The following is a 21943-nucleotide window of genomic DNA, read 5'->3' as shown; positions in this document are numbered from 1 at the left end:
TACCAGTGTAGTAAGACCTAGCATGCCACAAACTCCTACTTTGTGAATCTCTCTGATAGGTCTCTCTTTTTTTTTTTTTTTCTTTTGCAAGATGACTCCAGGGGGTGAGTGGGGTAGGGAATAAAGGATCAAAAAGCAAGAGGGAGGGGACTTTCCTCAGGAAAGCTCACTGACTTAGCTTTTCAATAGAAGCTCATTAGCACACCATTCCACTCCTTTATTTATTTAGTCATTTCAACTGTGCTTTTTCCAATAAGAATTTGAGAAGAAGCCAGATTTCTGACAGAATCCATGTAATCAGCATTTAGAAAGTGCCTAACAAGACAAAACATCCCTAATTGAAGTTCCTCCATGCACCTAATTAAGGCCAGATACAGCAATGCACGTGTCTAATGTGACATTGGTACATATGAATGAAATGGTAGAGCACGTTTGTAATCCCAGTTGTCAGAAGACTGGGGCAGGAGAATTGAGAGATGGAGGCTAGCCTGGGCTACATAGTGAGTCATTGTTGCCATTTTGAAATTAGGAGAAACAGATAATAGGTAATCTGCAAAAGAAAAACTGCAGAGAGCTGGTTGCTGGTGGTTCACTCCTGTAATCCTAGCTATGCAGGAGGCTGAGATCTGATGATCATGGTTCAAAGCCAGTTTAAGAAAGTCCATGAGACTCTTTCTTAGGTCCAATTGACCACCAAAAAAGCTGGAAAAGTGTGGCTCAAATCCCAGGGGTGCTAGCCCCGGGTGACAAAGCCAAATGAAGAGCACAAGGTCTGGTGTTCACTTCCCAGACCTGGCAGAAGAAGACTGAGAAATTGCAGAGAGCATTACTGACCAGCGAGAGAGACGTGATCCTACCATTTCTCACCAGATTATACACATCCTAATTTAATTTGCATCAGATAGAGGCCTCTACGCCCCTACCCCCCAATCATTAGATGTGGAATACAAAGGCTTATTTCTCGACAGCGTTTGGGATTTCCCTTTTGAATTTTGTTGGTACTGGAGTTTGAATTCAGGGCCTCACACTTGCTAGGCCTTCGCCCTGTTTCTGTTATACTTTTAACACGCTAAGTGTGTGCTTCAGGCCACAAAATGAAACACAAAGGCGCGTGGTTGGTGGGGAGGGCATGCACACCGGCGTCAGACATGATCAGATGCGCCCCTGGCCGACTGTGTAACCACTGAAGGCCTCCTGTCCTGCGTGGGACGGCGGCATCTCAGGAACCCTGTCACTGAGCGGGTACCGGGTGTTTGCGGTGGGAGGTCTCAGTGGGTGGGTGCGGCTGTCCTGGGGGACCGAGGTCCCTGAGTGGGTGGGTGGGCTTGGGGCGGGGCGCGCAGCTGTCACTCACGCGGGGGTGACGCCCCTGGGCAGCCCCAGGGCGTTGACGGCCACGGGAGGCGGCTGGGATGGCAGGAGGGCGCTGAGGAAGGCGGCGGGCGTCTGTCCGTGCAGGCGGGCTCCGGGCGGGGCGCAGGGCGAGGCCGGGGTGGAGATCGGGAGCGGCGGCGGCGGCGGCGGGAAGGCGTCGGGCACCGGGAAGGCCGCGGTGGGGCTGAGGACGGGCGGCGGCGGCGGCGGCGGGGACGGGGAGGCCGGGCCCCACGGGGCGTCGGCGCCGAAGGGCGACGCGAAGGGCGGCGCGGGCGCGCGGCCCAGCGGCCGGGGCGTCGGGGACAGCGGCGACGGGAGGCTGGAGCTGCTGGGGCTGGAGGCGGGCGTGGCGTGGCCGGACGCGGGGCCCAGGTTCTGCGCGGCGATGAACTGCTTGGGGCGCGCGTAGTTGAAGGATCCGGAGGACTGCATGGCGGCGCGGGGCGCCAGCGCGCTCATGGGCTCGGGCCCGGCGGGCGAGGCCGCCGGCTCGGGGCAGGCGGGCGGCGGCGGGAAGGGCGGCGAGGGCGGCGGCGAGGGCGGCGCCGGGGGCCGCGCGCCCGACTCCTGCTCCAGGCGGACCTGCGTCTGCAGCTGCAGCAGCCTCGCGGGGTCCCTGCGGGGAGAGAGGGCGACAGCGTCAGCCAGGGGTCCTGGGCGGGGATCGAGCCCGCGTCGTGTGCGGGATCGGGGACGCGGGGCTGGTGCAGGGGAGTCGAACTCGCAACCCGTGCAGGCGGGGAGACCAAACTTCCCACGCCTGCCGGCGCCCAAGGGGACCAGAGTCATTATTGCCTGACCCGGGGCCCGGGAGGGCCGGTTGGGATGGGACCCGTCAGCCTGTGTCTGATTTGAGTGTTATGGGAGGGATCCACCCCTATTTGCTGATTGTGATGAAACCGAACCAGAACTAGTAACAGAAAAACGATAATAACATTTCCCTTTTTTCTTTTTAGCAGCGGGGCTTGAACTCCAGGGCCTCCCTGCGGGCCCTGGCTGGCTTGCTCACAGCTGGCCCTCTACCACTTGAACCGAGTCTCCATCCCAGCCTTTTGCAGGTGTAGTGGACGTGGAGCCTCCCAGGCTTTCTCTGCCCCGGCTGGCTTCCAACCCCGGTCCTCCAAAATTCAGCCTCCCGAGTAGCCAGGATGGCAAGGCATCAGCCACTCAGCTTGGGAAAACTTTTTTCTTTTTAAACAAGAGTTCTCATTCTTCCCATTTGTAGCCATGAAGAATTTTATTAGGAGAAAGAAAGATCGACTTTAGTGCAGTTTGCCTATGGTGACTTACTGTCAGACAGTTGAGATTTTTTTCTATGTATTTGGTTTGTTCTCTGAATCTGTTCCCTAAAAAATACTTTACTGCAAAACCATAGCAAGAAATGAATTACTAATGACTTCTACAAACCTTCATAGCTCAAACTCATTAAAAAAAGTGACATCCATCTTTCACATGTGTCCAATAAACAATGTTGTTAATTTTATAATGTCAATTTAATTCCTCAAATATTTTCCACTGCAATACAAATAAGCAACTAGCAATTAGCTAAAATCTCATTTTTTTTTAAACTCAATAGCCTTCCTGTTTCGCTGTTTGTCACAGGGACCAAGGGCTGTCAGAAACAATTTCAACAGAAGGTGGCGCTGTAACAACCAGCTAAAACAGGAACAAGTAAAGGAAAAGACAAAACTACACTCCTAACTTCCAAACTAAAAAACAACAACAACAAAAAACAACAGGACAGCAAAACTTTCCTATTTATGGACATCTAATCTTCAAAACTAAAGCAATAAAAGTATTCAAAGCTGCTGATAAAAAAGTTAAAGGTTTAGATCTGTTATTAAGTATCATTAAATGCACTGCATGCGGGAGCTCTTTTCTGACTTTTATTCCCTTAACATGATTACACTTAGATCCATGAAAAGACAAAAAAAAAAAAAAAACCTGTGAGGAATAAAGACAAGGCACTCCAATATTCTTAATCTATGCAGAGCACCAAAGAGCCATAAGAGCAAATGTCTCGGTGGGGTGCACGGGACTCAGTTGTAGCATTTGAAAGGCAGCCATGTACTGCTGGGTTCCACCAGGGCCCTCAAAGCTCCAGATGTCCATGTGGTTTGGGTAGATGGTCCAGCACATGTGTTCCTGCTTTGAGTATTTAGAGCTGGCACAGGAATAGCACTCGTAAAAACCACCCAGCAGCTAGCTCTAAAGCAGCACTCTTATTCTAAATCCCCAACTGTTCCTCCCTGGTCTTCTGCCTTTATTATCTCTTCATATTTCTTCCCTATGGAAACACATTCTATTCCTGAAGTCCTTTCCCACCCTCACTGACCTCTCTACCTGGAGTGGAAGCTTCTAGGTGGCTTTCCTAGGGCACAGTTCCCCTGCTCTCTGCCAGCTTGGACTCACGATGGCCAGGGAACCACAGCTGGGCCTGAAGGCATTTTAAGCATGGCCGGTGTCAGCAAATCACCACGTGGCAGAGCTCTGCTCAGGCTGCATGCTCATCCTGTTCTGTGGGTGGGTCCTAAGGAACCGCCTACACTCCGGATTTTCTCCATAGATCAGTCTACTCATGCAAGCAGTAAATGACAACGAAACAAAACCTACCACATTTGCTAACCCACGTGGGCACAGAGCTGCTGGAGTGCAACTTTTAGTAAGGTGATCGTTCAAGAAATTACTAATGTACTTCAGAAGTAATTGGGCTGCTAATAATATATGTGTGGCAACAAAGAACATTGCTCTAAGTCTCCCCATTTTCAGTGGTTCAACACTAGGTGAAGGATGTAATATGCAGCGAATTGGAGGTCAGAAATACCAGGCAAAGGATGAAAAGCCAGTTAAGAGTTCTAACTAGCCCTGGACTGTTGAGATCTTTACTTTTATATGAATCATTCATACTCTCCCAGCTTCTTTTGTTCTCCTCTTCTTACCAGACTCTTAATTCAGTCTAAGGAATGCCTCAGTCTCTCTCTCTCTCTCTCTCTCTCTCTCTCTCTCTTTTCCTCTCTCCCTCTCTCTCCCCCCTCCCGTGTGTGTGTGGTGTGGTATGCACACCCTGGTACAAGGGCTTGCACTCACACTCTTGCTGGGCTTTCTTGCTCATGGCTGAGATGGCATTCTGCTCCTTGAGCCACACTTCCAGCCTGACTTTTTGCTGGCTAACTGGAAACAGAATCTCAATTACTTTTCTGCCGGAATTGGCTTTGAAATGTGATCCTCAGATCTCAGCCTTCTGAGTAGTTAGGATTATAGATGTGAGCCACTAAAGTCTGGCTAGAAATTTCCCATCCCTAATGATCCTTCAATTCTAAAAGTTCCATTGTGCACATCATGGTCCACTTAACAAACTGGAGAAGTGATTAGTAGCAAGGTGAATAGAGGTGAATAGCTAGGATCACAGGCATGAAACCCTGGCGCCCAGCTTGCCAAAGCTTATAATATGAATAATTTTACAGTGGGGCTTTAGTGGCTCATATCTAAAGTCCTACCTACCTGAGAGGCTGAGATCTGAGAACCGAGATTAGAAGGCAACCCAGGAAGACAGATCAGAGAGACGCTTATCTCCAATTAACCAGCAAAATGAAATGGAAGCATAGCTCAAGTGGTAGAGTGCCAACCTTGAGTGATCAAAGCTAAGTTAGAGCACAAGGCTCTAAATTCAAAACTCATTATTCTCCCCTCCCCCTGAGCCCCAGGAATAGCTTTACAGAACATTAAAAGCAAAGATTCAGACTTGACCAGGATAAAGAAAACTGTAAAACCCAATGCATTTCTTAATTCAGTCATGGTTCCTGCTCTATCGCACTAATGCAAGCTTGGAAAAATTCACCAGACTGAAAGACTTGGGCAACAGAGGTGAACAAGCAGAGGGCTGGATTCACAGCAAGGCTGGGCTGGGCTGGAATTGAGCTCGGCTAGCCGTGGGCTGTGGGAAGGATGGAATGAGTACCATGTCTAATTTGGAGCAAACTCAAAAAAACATCTTCCACATCAGAACACAATAACCACCACATCAATCCCGGTGACAGTACAACAGAACTTTAAAATCTGGGGCCAATATTCCACATTACTCATTCCCATTCTAGGTGGTTGGCAAAGTGGTGACAGTGGCAGGTAGGGAATTGAGCCGGTGTTCAAGGTAAAGCACGGGAGCAGCTCAGATGGCTCTAGCCTGCTCCTCTCCTTTCTCCTCAAAGCCAGAGGGCACCGACCAGTGCCCAGCACTGGGCTGACTCTCTCCATGGACCTAAGTGTGACAGGCAGGTTGGCTCACAAATCTTTGCATTGTGTCATTCTCTCCAGTGCATTCAGTAACAACAAAGGTTTGTAAAAAATGTTACTACTATCACTTTTTCCCTAGAGAACCCAAGTTCAAAATAAGGGATGGGAGAAGAAAGTTTCGGGAAACAACTTTTATGTAACTTGGAAATTCCCCCACATGTCTCTCTCAGGGACAACATCTGGATTGCAAGAATTAATCTGTCCCCTGTGCCTGCTCCCGAGGATGGAGCGCTCCGAATTATCTGGAGACACTCTCGGGATCACGAAGCTGGGGCACAGTTGTGATGGGAGAATTAATGCTGTTTGGGCATGCTCTTTTGTTTTGATTGTGTAATAATAGGGAAGCCTGTGAAGAGTTGTAGAAAAGCACAGCCTCTGAACTGTGAGCTCCTCTAGTCCTGCTATTCATAAGCTATGTGACACCAACGAACACTAAACATGGCAGACTCATGACTCTCCGGGGTGTAATGTAATGCACAATGGAAGCCTCTAGCAGCAACTTCCAAACCTCACTATACAGCCATGGTGAATAGGGCAGTCCCACATGGGGTGGGATTAGAAGCTTTTAAGAACTTCCAAATGTCCAAGTGTTGGTGGCTGTAATCTAAGCTACCTCAGAGGCTGAGATCTGAGGATAAAGGTTCAAAGACAACCTGGACACACAGATCTAAGAGACTCTTTAACTCTAATGAATCACCAAAAGCTGGGAGTGGAAGTGTGGCTCAAGTGGCAGAGCACTGGCTTTGAGTGGGAAAAAGCTAAGCAAGAGTGTGAATCCTTGAATTCAAGCCTCAATAGCAGCACACACACACACACACACGTGTGTGTGTGTATGATACACATTATGTATATAGAGATAGATAGAGATAGATAGATAGATAGATAGATAGATATTAGGCTATAACATATTAATTTTGGGATTTCTTTTCTTCGCCCCCACCCCAGTCCTGGGCCTTGAACTCAGGGCTTGAGCACTGCCTCTGGCTTCTTCTTCTTCTTTTTTATATTTAGCTATTTTCTTATTTTTTAATTAAAAATATGTATTTTTTTGTCAGTCCTGGCGTTTGGACTCAGGGCCTGAGCACTGTCCCTGGCTTCCTTTTGCTCAAGGCTAGCACTCTGCCACCTGAGCCACAGCGCCACTTCTGGCCGTTTCCTGTATATGTGGTGCTGGGGAATTGAACCCAGGGCTTCATGTATGCGAGGCACTCTTGCCACTAGACCATATCCCCAGCCCCTTTGGCTTCTTCTTGTTCAAGGCTAGCACTCTGTTAACTTGAGCCACAGCACCACTTCTGGCCTTTTCTTATGTGCGGTGCGGAGGAATTGAACCTAGGGCTTCATGTATGCAAGTCAAGCACTCTTGCCACTAGGCCATATTCCCAGCCTTAATTTTGGAATCTTTTAAAACTTCTACAGGGCTTCAGTTCAGGTAAAAGTGATTTGCCTTTATTCATTACTTTACTAAATTGATCTCCAATTGTCTTAATTTTATTCAGTTACCTAGGCTTCAGTTTATACCTTTATATATCAAAACGGGGTCTGCTGTATGAGGGTTAATACCTAATGATCTGTTTGTTTGGCACTAATAACACTGGCCTTTGGTAAAGGTATATAAACCACCAATTGAGAATGGTCATTTACACAATAAAAAAATCAAACAGGAGCCAATTGAGAACATGGCACATTGGGTTTAGTGGGTTATGAGTACAAAAATAACTAAGAACCTTAAATTCCTTTAAGGTTAGGTAAGAGAGCAGAGATAAAAATGTGGATTTTTAAAAGAAGTATAACAAACAAGCGAATGTAAAAATCGAGTTAAACATGGACCTCTGCTTGGGATTTAACATGCACTGCAAAGCCGCATTATTTGTTTTTAATTCATTCTGGGCCTTTTGTACATTTTGCTGGCTCTTTCTTTAGATGGCGCCAGCACTGAACACAATGAGTCTGAGAGTTGAAGGCGGAGCACTCAGAGCAACATCAGCACACACGTTGAGCTGAGCCTCTCCTAGGAAGCTTTGTCCTTTACATTTAGAATAAGAACCACTTCTGGCTCCCCTACAGAAAGATGGGAGTGCTTTATGTCTTAACTCATAAAGTTGATCTCTGTTTAAAGTCATTCCCTGGACCATGAGAAAGAGAGAAAGGGAGCAATTGTTTCCTTTCCTTCCCAGGAACTGACAAATCCAATGCCTGTGTCCCTCTTGCAGATTCGGGAGCCAGGACAGGGAGCCTGGGGCAAGGGGATTCTCTGAAGGGTTGGTGTTAATGTGAATTATTTCTGTAAAGCAGTATCCTGTAGCGGGCTCTGTAGGGCAGAGAATTCCCATTGAAGAGCTCTGTGCACACCTCTCACCCTGGGGAGAGATGGGCCTGGAGGTAGTGCCAGGGACATTCAAACCATTTCCAGTGCCACCGAAAGACTGGGACTTGTAGCCTGACATCAGCTGTAGAGGGTTTGCAATGGGCTGGGATGATATCTGCAGTCAGGGCCCAATGGAACACGGTGGCTCTGGCCTCAGACCGTGGGTTCCCGGGAGGAATGCGAGGTCAGCTTTTACTGACATTATCTCAGCATCACAGTAAAATGCCGCAAATGATTTTCATTTCTACTGCTTCAAAGCCCAGTGAAAACAGCAGGAAGATATTAGCTGCCGATTCTTATAAAAACGATGCTAATTTAGTAGACATGAAAGAAATATGAACTGTTCTTAATGGAAAAGGTTTGGTATTAATCCATGACATAGACAAAGTATCTTTTTTTTTCTTTTTGCAGAAAAATCTGTTTTCCGCTGTTTTTTCCTTTGTCAATGCTTGAGGCAAAATCAATGATCTCATTTCTAACTGAAACACAAGAAAAAGCTCTCCAAGAGACAGATGTTGAGGCAACCTAAGGCCTTAAGCATAAAACTTCTCTGAGATTTTGAAGGAAATGAGAGAGAAAGATGGGCAAATACTTAATTTCTTGACTTACATATAGGATTTCACATATATTAACGTTTTATGTGGTTACTGTTTCTTGAACTTCTATTTTTTTTTTCCTTTTTGGTGCTGGTCATAGGTCTTGAACTCAGAGCCTAGACACTGTCCCTAAGCTTTTTTTGCCCAAGGCCAGTACTCTATCACTTGAGCCATAGCTCCACTTATGGTTTTCTGGTGGATAATTGGAGACAAAAATCTCCTGGACTTCCTGCCTAGGCTGTCTTTGAACTATGATCCTTAGATCTCAGCATCTGAGTAGCACGGATTACAGGCTTGAGCTACCAGTATCCAGCAACAATAGAATGTTTCTGTGTTTGATTTCAGAGAGAAAGCCACTATCAGGCAAGGTAAGTAAGGAACACAGAGAAAGTGAGATAGAGGTATGTCTAAGTCATTCAACTCCAGATGGACTATTTATGACTTTAAATAGTTCATTTGTCCCTCTGGGCTATTTTCAACTTTAAAATAGCAATTTATAAGCTACTTATCTGAACGATTTTTAATAAGCGTTTAGATTTTATTATCTTTCCTTGTTTAGCCCTTTAAGATTTAAACATGATAAACTAAACAAACAAATTTTAAAGGCACTAGTAAACAATGAAACTAGTTCAAATATGGTGTTAATTTGTGCGGATTGTTTATATATGTACTTACAAGTATGAGTGTATACTGTTTTTATATCCATGTCATTTTTTTTGGAGAAATGTGTGAATCATTTTCTTTTTGTAAACTAATAGAATTTAAAGGCACTAGAGAGACAGACTATAAAATGATTCTTAGGTACATCACATAAAGGCTACTTTTGCTATACAATCATCCCTGAATTCGTTAACACAGTTGTCCTTTTTCTTTATTTTTGCTTAAGAAAGAGACACCTGTGGATGCGTGCTTCTTAGAAAAACTTCCTTTGGGGCTTCTGTGTATCTAGACATGCTGGGGTTGGATGTACTTCCGCCATCATCACTCTTTAAGAAACTGAACTACAGCATGTCCGTAGCTCATCCATAATACCCTGCTCTGTAATAACCTTTTCCTTTCTTTCCTCCACAACCTTTTTCATCCTTCCCCCTGATTTTTGCTAATCTCCCAACACTTCATGGAGATGACTTTGATGGATATAAAGATAGGTTCGCCCCGTGCTGGAGACCTGGAGTGCAGCTGTGCTGGTGTCTTTCTCTGCTGTTCCTGTGACGCTGACTCACCCAACCCCCTCGTCTGCAAGCCTCCTCTCCCCTGACATCACCAGCACAACCATCCTGCTCTTCCCACCTCGGATTCTGTGCTTGATTTGCCTCTCCAGTTCCTTTCCAGCTGTCTAAAGAAGGAACCTCACTCACCAAGAGCTAAACTTACCTCATTCACCTCTGGCACAGTCAGCTGCTTCACCACCTCCCGCCCTCCCCCCCCCCCCCCCAAACTCTAACCCAGACCTGAGTCCTGAATGAATTAAGGTTTGTGACCCACGCCCATGCAACATTAATTTGCCTCTTGAAACCCTACGTGTCTAAAAGCAAAGCCTTGCTCACCCCAGTCCTGTGTCCCCTCTAATAATGTCTGATATTCAAACTTCTCACAATGAACCCCAAATAGTCTGAACAATCTTAATTCCACTTGCAGATCTTTCTTCCTTTTTTTTTTTTTTTTTTTTTTGTCAGTTGTTGGGCTTGGACTCAGGGCTTGGGTACTATCCCTGAGCTCTTCTGCTCTACCACTTTGAGCCTTAGCACCACTTCTGATTTTCTGGTGGTTAGCTGGAGATAAGAGTCTCATGGCCTTTCTTGCCTGGGCTGGCTTTGAACTGTGACCCTCAGATCTCAGCCTCCTGCACAGCTAGGATTACAGTTGGGAGCCACTAGCATCTGGCTTCTTCACTTTTTTTGTTCTTCCAAATTGGTCTCACCTTTCCCCAAACTTACCTTGCTTGGGTTTTCCTTCCTCTTTGCCTTTCCCATATACAACCCACTCTCAGGAAGTCTGCCCCTTCTCACAGCTCTCCATCCACTGATGCCATCTTTATCATCCTTCAGTGCGGCGTCTTTCTGCAGCCCTCCCTGTCTATCGGCTCTTTCTGCTTCTTGCAAGTTCCCGCAGCCCATGAGTTGGGGCTGGTGCGGCCTGAGCATGGCTGTGGTGTGTTATCACCCTACCCCCACCAGCTGGGCCACCAGAACCTGACTAGCAGCGTCCTGAGCACAGAGCTCTGCTCACAGACGCATAGGCCCCCGCTGGGCCTCCTTCTATGGATAACGTGGGGCAGGGAAATGTGGGGGGGGGGGGTACATAAAAATTGGCCTACAAATGTATGTACTTATATGACCAGCAGTGCTGTTCTAGTCACAGTACTTAATATTTCTGGCTTTTGAAGGGTCCAGAATATGAAACATACATGCCCAAAGGAGAGCACTCGTGAACGTGGTCACACAGTTCCTAATTTGGCCTGGGTGAGGCCTTCCAGTATGTTCCAAGCAGTGGCAGCCTGTACCCGTGCCCAGTTTCCAGTTTATTTGGTTATCAGTCAAAAACTCACCACGTTTCTGTTTGTCTTGGGGAGAAAGTGGCTCAGGGATATTTTCGGTGCTTGGGGAGGACGGGGGGGGGGGGGTGATGCTCTCCCTCCACGGGGTGCATTCTTCCCCCCACTGTGCGGTTCCACAACCGCACAGCCCATGCACTCCCATCCATGCCTTGTCCCAGCATGAGCAGAGTACATCCCCAAAGAGTAACGAACTCAGATCACAAAGATCCAATGCAGTGTCCCTCCCAAGGGGGCACCGGGGGCCATGTTGGGTTAGACTCTGAAGCATGGATGTCTGCCTGCCCCGAGGTGGCGCTGATGTCAGCATTTAGATGTGAGGTGTTGTCAAAGTGTTGCTAGGAGTCGTTAATGGCTGACAGGGAGCTGAAGAATGTGTAGGCAGGGATCGAGCACTGTCAGGAAGGACAGTTATGACCCAGGCTGATGCTAGGGCAGTACACACTGGCGATAAGAAGTAATCAGTCACTAAGAAGTGGGGGAATCGAACCAGTTCCTCTTCAAATCAGTTTTCCCAAACCTCCTCAAGTTGTACAGACATCTGTTTTCCTTATCTGCTGGTAGCAGCAGTCTCCAGTGCTGTCCAGGCCTGCTCCTACTGGAGGTCTTGGGAGTCTGTAAGTCAGAACCCTCCCACCCTCCATCCCAGGGTGAGCCTGCGACTTAACACTAGCCATTGAATGACTTTAGCAAATCATTCAAGAATAAATGCATCATACTCCGATCAGGCCAAGCAAACCAGATCATTCCTTGTGAGTAGAAGAATGTGTTTCTTTGTCCTTTGACAGCTACCATAGGAGGCCATCTCCATAGAATTCAATGGGTCATGACTGTTACCATCACCACAACCACCATTACTACTACTACTAGTAACAGTGAACACTTTCTATGTACCAAATAGCAGTATAATTTTTTTCCCCATATAAACTCACCTAATGTTATAAAATTCCCTAGGAGATGGGCTACTTCACTATCTCCATTTTGCAGATGAGGAAATTGAGTCAAGTTAAGTAAGTTCCTAGGGTTACAGAGCTGGAAAGAAGTAGAGATGGGATCCAAACTGAGGAGGAGAGGCTCACGGCCACTAGGTTACACGGTCACCCACTGGGGCATCATGACTTGTCTAATACTGAGCATGTGCACTGTGAACGCTGTCACAGAGGACCTAACTTGTGTCCCTGCCAAGACCATGGCTCTCAATAGATCATCCTGAGTTACTAGAGCATAGTGATTGCTTGAAACAGCCCTCCATAGACATAGCCTGGCAATGTTCAGATGAGATTCCACATATATAGCTTTAGACGGCCATGCCTCCTATTCTAAGCTTTAAAAACTTTTACTGGAGAAAGTATAAGAATATACAAAGCAACTTGAAGAAGTTAGTTTTCTGAAATCAAGAAAGTTGGTTTAATTTACACAGTTTCTTCTCTGTTTTGGTATTATCAATTAATGTTCATTATACTACAAAAGTATCGAATGAAAAGTCAAGTGCCAGTGGTTCATGCCTATAACGCTAGCTACTCAGGAGGCTGAGATCTGAGAATGCTGGTTCAAAGCCAGCCAGTGTAAGAAAGTTTGTGGGACTCTTATCTCTAACCAACAAACAGAAAGCTGAAAGTAGAGCTATGGCTTCAGTGTTAGCGTGCCAGCCTTAAGTAAAATAGCTAAGAGACAGCACCCAGGCCTTGAATTCAAGCTCTAAGCCAGGCACTAAACAACAAGAAAAAAAACCCAAAATAAAACACTATTGAACGAATAGTCTCTATTAAGTAAACTCATTTATTTCCAGTTGTATATTGTTAAGTCCAAAAACTGCAGTAGAAAGACTGATTGATAAGTGCTCTCTGGTCTTATCTCACAGGTAGAATCTGAATCTTAGTTTCTGAGAATCAAGGCTTGTGACATCATAGCAATGAACACTATCATAGTGTTTCGTGGCACAAGAGTTTCTGCATACTTATAGACAATTCTCTCTTGTCTTTTAACAAAACATTTGTTGTAGAAAAAGCAATGAACAGAATAATGCCTAAAGCAATTGGAACTGAACTCTCTAAAAACAGCTTTGCTCTTGAAAATCACAGCTAGCCCTTCTCAGCACCTCTGACCACTGGGCTACTGCATGCTTTCCTTGGCAGGTTTGACTGTGCCACCACTCATATGTGTGGTCTTGACTAACTCACTCTAGGTCTGAATTTCTTTGTTATTTTTGAAAAAGAAAATTGAATTATTTTTAACCAGTGCCCTTTAAATATTAAAAAAAGAGTTCCCCAGTGCTATTTAAAACCATTATCTAGTCTTTCAAAAGTGTACAGTTTACTATTACTCATGGCATATGTGAATCTCTTGAGAGGCTAGCTGTTGTCACAAAATATGCTAGAGTTTAGGAATATTATATTTTTCACATGCCGATAAACAGCATCAATTTTAAAGATGATTTCCCCCCCTATCAAATTTCTATTAACATAAGCCAATCACTGAAAACATAAACAACATTTCTGAGAATATAAAATAGTGCCAATAACATTTTCTACATCTTTCAGTCTCATGAGGGTACATAAATAAAAGGAATGCTCTAGTTGGCTCTAGGTATCAGAAGTCATTTATTTTCCCTTAAAGGTCAACACTTGGCTGGTTTCAATGTGAATAGCCAAAATACACAAGCCAAGGGTTCTGTGATGTGAATGCAGGCTTTGCCTGGTCACTGGGCTCTTATTTGAATCCTTCATCTGAAGAAGGAAGAAGTTCTTGGAAAAAACTCAAAAAATGCACTTTGGCAAGCTCAAGAGATGTATCTTAGCTGCATGAATTAAGAGACTCATGACTGTGGAAAAAGAACTGTAAATTCTAAATGACTTTTGCCCTTCATAGCTTTTGACCAGGTAACCTTGACATTCCTTAGAGGCCAAAAGACGAGATGCTGCTGACATGACAGATCCAATGCTCAGGAGTACATGAAGTCTACTCAAATGTGTCGAGGGAGAACTATAATAAATGAGGTTCCCTCCCTGAGAAATGATGAAAACCATCCAAATAATTCCTGATGAAGCAGCCCAATTATCGAAAGTCATTTCTCTCCAGAAAAACATGTGGGTATTTATCATAGCTGCATGAAGTTTCCAACATGGTTATATATGACTGTGCATTACCAAGAGTCATTAATCGGGCATTCTATCAAATGGAGTTTTCCTTAATATGGTATTTATAATCCTTTCCAATGCAATTAAATGCTGCACAGTCTTGGACTGCTTATTGTCAGAAAGCTTTGTAGGGTGTACAGCTGCGGTTCTGAGCTTATTTTACATGCACGTAATGAAATGTGTTGGAAACCACATCTTCATTTCATAGAACTATAAGATTATAAGCTTCGTGCTATTACAGCAGGAAGAGTCATGGTGTATATACGTGAACAAATGTGACTGTCCCTTTGAAAAGATTTCAAGCGAATAATAGAAAAAGCCACTTGAGTGAGTGTGCTGTCTGTGATGTTTTTTTTGCGGTTGTCATGGAGATGCATGGAGGAGGAGCCGAGCTGGGTCATCTTGTCCACGAGAGCGATGAGGTCAGTGAAGAGCTACGAGGTGACTACGAGAGCTTAGGTTTGTCTACTCTTGGTTTCTTGTGTGAGGACATTCAGGAAGGGACTGCCTTTACTAAATGCTCCATCTTTTTAGGGTAACTCTTTCCCTGAGGAGTGAGGATGGGAATGGAAGGGGGACACAGAGCTGACGGTCCAACAATTTCTTGTCCCAGTAACACAGCCTCATTACTTATGGGTGTGCATGTGCGCCTATCTATAACTCCATATAGTGGTGCCGGCATCATACATACTTTCAAGATAACATTGTTATCTAAGAACAGTAACTTTAGGCAAAATGATATAGAGCTATTTCACTGCACCTTTAGTCCTTAATTGGCCTTTCAAGTATCACCTTATAAAGGGATGGTGTAAAGAAAAGCCTATGTGTAATTTCATAAGCACAGTCAACTTATTTCAGGGAATAAAGACAAATAAGTACTTTTGTGACTAGTGGTTTCTGAATAAGACAAGATTAATTTAACAGATGGAAGTACAGAAACAAAGAAGTTATGAATTTACTGTGATTTTTTTCTTGCTGTGGATATTTGTTGATGTCTAACATACATAGGAAGAGTAAATGAAAGCTTTTCAGAGTTTACAAAAATGCCCACAGACATCAAAATTATTTATGATATGCATCGATGACCTACCTAATAGAGTAAACATTTTCTTCGCCTTACAGGCACATCGTACTACCATTTGAAAAACCAGACAAATGAAACAAACGAAGCTATTGCCGTCTCATACAAGCCTTCTTTCCTCTTCTGTCATTTTCACTTTGGCTCTGCTGCTCCCAGGGAGACCATTTGTTCTCCTATGGGGGAGGGAGGCATCTGCCGTGTGGACCCCAGCAATGCTGCCAGTGCATGGGTATGTGCACTCAAATCAAGGGGGAAGCTCTTTTGGCTCAGTATATCAGTCCCAGCCCTTGTCCTCTGGGCTCTCTCTTCTATACATCTGATTCGTGGAGCTTTCTTTTGGACTCCTCAAATTCCCTCTCCAGTGGTTTGCAAATGGAAGCACAGAAAAGGGCTTGATCTCCTCACATACATCATCCATACCCTTTGGCTTCCTTCTGAATAAACCAGTGAGTCTTCAGGCCAAGAACCATTGCTTGGCATTTATTGGCTTAAGAAAATATAGAGATGGAGTAGATAAATTATTTTTTTATTTTGTTTGTTAGAGTACAAAAAAAACCCTTCAAAAATCAGTCTCATAGTGCCTATTAGACCATATTTCATATTTTAGCTAGGTTGGCTATTATTTTCTGAGAGAGATGAGTTGTCATTGGGGACCTAGTAACAAAATACAACTTAAAGTTCACAGAAATCCACTCCCCCAATTGTTTTCATTTCCCTGGTTATTACATTTTTAGAAAACATAATATAATTTCTAAAGAAAAATGAGAATTTCTTTGGTCATTTTGATCATCAAGGGAAGTATTTACATCAGACTGAAAATCATTTTTCACATCACACAGTACAACTTACCCTCAGGGTCTCATTTAATACCTGAGTGATCCAGAACATTCCATGTCTTCCCCCAACCCATCATCCTGTCTCATTTCATAGCATTAACTATGAAATGGTTGCATGTATATGTCTTTTGGAACTTCCTGCCTGAATTCTAAACCCGCTACTCCCGCCTCTTTACCAGCCCTGGACATTCAGAAGGGGAATTCTTTGTGGTTCAGGATCTCGAGTGGGGCCTGAAGTGTAGTAGGTATTAATGGATTTCTTCCCACCAAATCAACCCCATTTCTACTATCAGGTTGGCTAATCAGTGTTACCTTGGTTGTACATGAGTGGTGGTTTTCAGCTATAGAAATATGGAGACGACTAGTTAAAAATGTCTAATGTTTCTGCTACATGAGCTAGGAGTGTGAAGCTTTTGCATGTACTTGATTTCAACACTGTAGTCCTACTGTTCTAATATGGTAGCCACTGGCCACAGGCCTATTGAACATTTCAGCTGTGATTAGCCTGAGCTGAGATGTGCTAAAATATACACTAGCTTCTGAAAACGTGGTTCTAAAAGAGAAGTAACCATCTGATTTATGATTTTTCAATTCTTTACATGCTCAAGGCTAAATTTACATACTCAAGTTAATCTCACTTGGGTTTTTCTCACCTTTTTATGAGACTACTAGAAGATTAAGACTGCATTTTGTAAATGTGGCTTCTATTCATGGTCTATAGACGGTCTTCCAAGAAGCTTGGTTCTGAAAGTTCCCTCGCTTCTTCTCACAAGGGTTACCCTGTGCGCCTGTTCTCCTACGTGTTTATGAGGTGTTCTACCAAGTAGGAATCACACTGTGGAACCTTAGGATGGAAGGATTTGGTTTGGGGGGTCTGTTATTACGTGACAATGATGATGGATTGGTCCATGATGGTAGTCCTCCAATTTCTTACTCATTTTCTCATTGATCTGCTGACTTCCCAGCAAGTAGTATTAGAAATGATTCTATGATTGTGTTCCTCAAACTTAGCTACTCTTCTAGACATCTGCATAAGGGCAGGTGTGCTTGCGGTACCTTTGTGCTGCTCATCATGCGGGCTGTGGGCACACCATATTCCTCCTTCAGGCAGTCAGAGGAAACTCCTTCACAAAGAGCTTTGAGGCTATGGTTAGAGACAGAAGTCATTGTTGCCAGCTGTATGATCGATTAATGAAGGGGAAGGAAAACACTGTGACATCTGAAGACTGGGGTAAAGGGCAGAAGCAGAGCAGACTTTGAAATGGAGAGGAGCTTGAAATTTCCCTCACATGTGGGGAAAGGCTTGGGGGGACACTAAGGTTTCGTGTTTCAAGAAGGATACAGACTTGAGTTTTTGTCTTTCAGTATATAAAACTGTTTAAACAATATTCTGCTGTTTGAAGACAAAGAGGTTACGTTTATACTAAGTTGAGGGGAAGGGAGTAAATAGTGCAACACAGAAGGCAAAAAAGCTTATAAACACACATTAGATTTCCTGCTAAAGTCCACTCAGAAAAGTTAATATAATTGTCTTAGCCAATGGGGCTACCATCAAGAATCTATCTTCTGACCCAGAAACCACTGTGTCACGGGAAAAAAAATCTTGCAAGTTCCAGACAAGATCAGAGCAGATGGCTTTCTTAATCCTCAAAGCAAAAGTAAAATTTTAGTCAAAGTATTATGTATGCTTCATCAACCTTTATAAAAACAAGGTGCCTAGGAAAACAGCTTGCAATGCATTGAGTAAATCACATTAAAAAAATGCCTTCCAATATTACTAACTTAGTCCAGCTAAATATAGATGTCAGCCCACATGCTCCGTAGTACATTGGCCCCTGGAATTCAGCTAATATAAATAAAACAAACGAAGGGAACCTGGTCCCTTCCATGGACATTACATCATTCTTCCATATTAGGACAACTTTTGCAAACCTCAAAGTTCGCTCTAAACAATGAGAATGGAATTCTCAATGGGAACTACACACAGAAAGCCCACTGTGTGCTGAACCAAAGTCACGGATAGCCTCCACAAAGTGCATTTAATTCCTTAAAGAGAGATGTTGAAGAAAATATGTTCTCCAAGGTTTTGCTTTCTATATGCTCTTTTGTAGGGCCTTACTGGAGTTTTAAAATCAGGACTTCTTGTTTGCTAGGTAGGTACTCTACCACTGAATTGAGCCATCCTTCCAGTCTTGCTTGCTAACACACTAATATTTGGTATTTTGCAAATGAGATCTTGTAGACCTTTCTGTCTAGGCCGAGCTATGATCTTTTGATCGTAGCCTCCTGAGTAGCTAGTATTACAGGCATGAGCCACCAGCACCTGAAAGCTCTGGTGATTTGTGAGATAGAGTGTCACTTTCCCCCCTCAGGGCTTCATCTTCCTGTGCATACTTCTTGACATAGTCATGATGATAGGTGAGAGTCAGCAGGCCTGTTCTTTTCTGTTGAAAAACAGAACTTTTTTTCTCTCTAGCTGGACTCCAATTTTGATCCTCCCAACTTCTGTCTCCTAAAAGATATAGTTACAGACATCAACCACCAGCACCCAAGCACCAAACGTCTTAAACATTACCTGTCCATGGATATAAAGAGCATCATTCCTCAGTTTGCTGAGTCTATATAGTATTTCACTTGTCTTTCTTCTTGATATTAGGACTATTTTTATGAGGAAAACCAAGAAAAAGTTGAATAGGATGTTCTAATCTGAAGTCATTACAGTGGGATAACCGTGATGACAAAGCTAACACCATATCCCAAAAAGTTTATAAATAATCAGCCTTGAGATGCAATAGGTTCTTAGCATGACAGCTAATGCAGTGGTGAAGGCTTTTCATACTCCGGGCTACATGGCAGGCAATATATAACAAACACACTGATTTCTCATGATCCACTTTGGTTAGTGAACAAAATCAGATTAATCATACTCTTAAAAATGTGAATGGCAGGAAATGGCTATTAGACATACAGGGTGTGGAAAGAGGAAAACTGGCCTGGAAAGTCAGAGAGGATGCGTCCAGTCGTTTCAAGTTTCTATGTCTAGATCTGTCCATTAGGGAACTTTTAAATGTTTACTCTTCCAATGAAAAGGAAAACAAATCTACCTGCATCACTTGCACTTACTAAGTTGAGTGTTTGCTAGAGGTATGGCTTAGGCAGTAGAGTACCTGCCTAGAAGTGCAAAGTCTTGAGTTTGAATCCCAGTACTGATAAAGATGGTCCTTGTGTTTCCCACAAAGGGCCCCTGCCTCGGGAAAGCAATTCTTCTCAAGGATTCAAAGAACTTTCCAGTTCCAGTGGACCCTTCCATTGTTGCGTGTGCATGTGTGGTCCTTACCTGCTTCGCACTGAACTTGAGAATTAAAGGTACAGGGGTACTTGTGAGGCAAGTAGGTGCTGGGGTTAAGATTGCCTGTGTGTAATTTCAGAATCAGTTACTTGCTCCATCACTTCCTCTCTCTGGGCCTATTTCCTTATCCTCAAAGGGAGAAGTCATAACAACACTTATCCCCTAGGCTCTGAAGATGAAAGGAGCAAGTACTTATGACGCATTTAAGAGGGGATGCTCAATCAAGTGAACACGCAGCATGTCTGAAGGTGCACCTTCTCATTTGGGGCAAATAGGATACCAGGTAGCTCATCCATCTGTCCTGGGAAAAATGGACCATGTCGTCTCATGTTACATAATGGCCAGACACACTGCCTTCCAAAATGAACAAAATTTATGCTTCACTGAGTACTAGCGTGAGGAAGAGATTAAGATGGCTTAAGAAAGCTTTAACAAGCCAGGCACTAGTGGCTCATAAGCATCATCCTAGCTACTCTGGAGGCTGAGATCTGAGGATTGCCATTCAAGGTAGCCTTGACTCTGTGGGATTCTTATCTGTAATGAATATGAGGTCCTGAGTTCAAGCCCCGGTACCGGTATACACACACACACACACACACACACACACACACACACACACGCACACACACGCACACACTCAAACAAAACAAAATAAAGCTTCAATGTTTTCCTTCCACAGACAGGAGGGAGACAGGGAAAGCAGCAATGAAAAGGTAGGTGTGAGAGGACTTGATTTAGCAAGGATTCAGTTGTGCTTAAGCAAGCACAGACAGATACAAATAACTGAGCAGTTTCTTCTGGCCCTGGGGAACTGTCCCTTGGTACATTGTCATCGTAGAAACAGAGAAAACATGTCTATTAAAAATGAGCTTTAGTGGAAAAAATTCAAATGGCATTCTCTTTTCTTTGTCGTCTTTTTAAAATAGCACTCTTATGTAAGTTCTTTACTATATATAGTAGAGGACAGGGAGCTGAGGCCTGGCTTGACTCGAAACAGCAGGATTTCATACCACCTCATCACCAAAGGACAGCAGCAGCAGCTGGGGCCCCAACGCCAGGCTTTCTCACACTTGGACACTGCTGGCTCTTCTTGGCTCCTCAGTTTCTCCGTCTATAAAACAGGCACAAGGCCTATTTCTGACCTAACTTATTAGGTGTGCTTGTGGAATCTCAGAAGACACCCGAAACACTGCTTGTCTGATTAGTCAATGATTTGTTAACTCTCATCCCATACATTCAAAGTTTATCTGAGAGCTAGAATTCTGACATTCGGGTCTAAGCCATCCTATCATTCCGGAGCAGCTTATCCAAGCCCAGCAATTGTTTAGTATCTGGGCTTCCCGTTGAGTTCTTGGCTCCACAACAGTGGGATCCACATGTTTAGTTTGACAATATATTGTCCAAAGCTTAACACCGGGACCAAGAATGGGTGAATGAATGGTTAGGAAGTGGAAGTAGCTAATACTTGTTGAATGCTTACTGTGTGATTTTGGATAATCTGCTTTTCTTGTCTATAACGTGGATTAGTGATAGAAACTGTGAGACAGGGCTTTGTAGAAGCTTGAATGAGAGCAGGACTCAGCTTGGAGATATGGTCTGTGAGCTGTGACCATGTTTGTTCCTCTTTCAGCAATGATCTTGTTTCACAAGTCAGAATTCCAGGAGTTACCCCATAGGTCCTCACCCCCTCATCTAAACCACAGTCCTGCCTTCTCTCTCCTACACTTCTCCCACACCATGTTCTCTTCCAGGCACATCATAGTTTCAAAACCCACAGCTAATCTTATGACTTTCTGACCTCCCTATCCACAATAGCTTCCGCTTCCCTTTTGGGATCCATTCCACATTCCTTCACCTAGCCCACTAGGCCCAGCTGTCTGGCTGGAACGTCTTCATTCCTTTACCAGTCTCCAAGTCCCTTACTGCTGAAAGTGTCAGTCCTCCTGGATCAACACTGCTGGGTCTTCCATCCATCCATCCATCCATCCATCCATCCATCCATCCATCCATCATCCATCAGATACCACTTCAAAGTCTCTTCCTGAGGAGGGCCACTTCCTGCGCCTTCAGATGGCATGAGGCCCTTAGTTTCCTCTTTTCCAGACTCCCACACATTTCTTCATAGCCATCTGCCACACAGGCCCTGCCTACACGCCTTTTATCTACCACGGAGAATTTCATGCACCCAGACCTTGAATGCCTTGCCTAGCTTCAATCACATGATACCCAGAAGGCAGCAAATGAACAGAAAGGCCATCTGGGTCTCCCCATGTGAACTTCACCCAGTATGACCCCTTCTGAATGTCACAATGGTCTGTAAAAATAACCTGCCCATCACTTTTTTGAAAAAAGTGT

General features: G+C 44.4%; 1 protein-coding gene across 2 annotated transcripts in view; it reads right to left on the bottom strand.

Moving 5' to 3' along the window:
• Window positions 1-21943, bottom strand: part of Palld (palladin, cytoskeletal associated protein) — a 321948-nt gene that overhangs the window by 30391 nt on the left and 269614 nt on the right. For both annotated transcript variants that reach the window (XM_048330859.1, XM_048330860.1), the window contains one exon: window positions 1355-1993. In XM_048330859.1, coding sequence (XP_048186816.1) covers window positions 1355-1993 — 639 coding nt within the window. The remainder of the gene's footprint in view (window positions 1-1354; window positions 1994-21943) is intronic.

Source organism: Perognathus longimembris, chromosome 21 (genome assembly GCF_023159225.1).
Source record: "Perognathus longimembris pacificus isolate PPM17 chromosome 21, ASM2315922v1, whole genome shotgun sequence".
NCBI lineage: Eukaryota > Metazoa > Chordata > Mammalia > Rodentia > Heteromyidae > Perognathus > Perognathus longimembris.
Note: the sequence above shows the minus strand (reverse complement) of the source record. Positions and strands in the feature narration are given on the sequence as shown.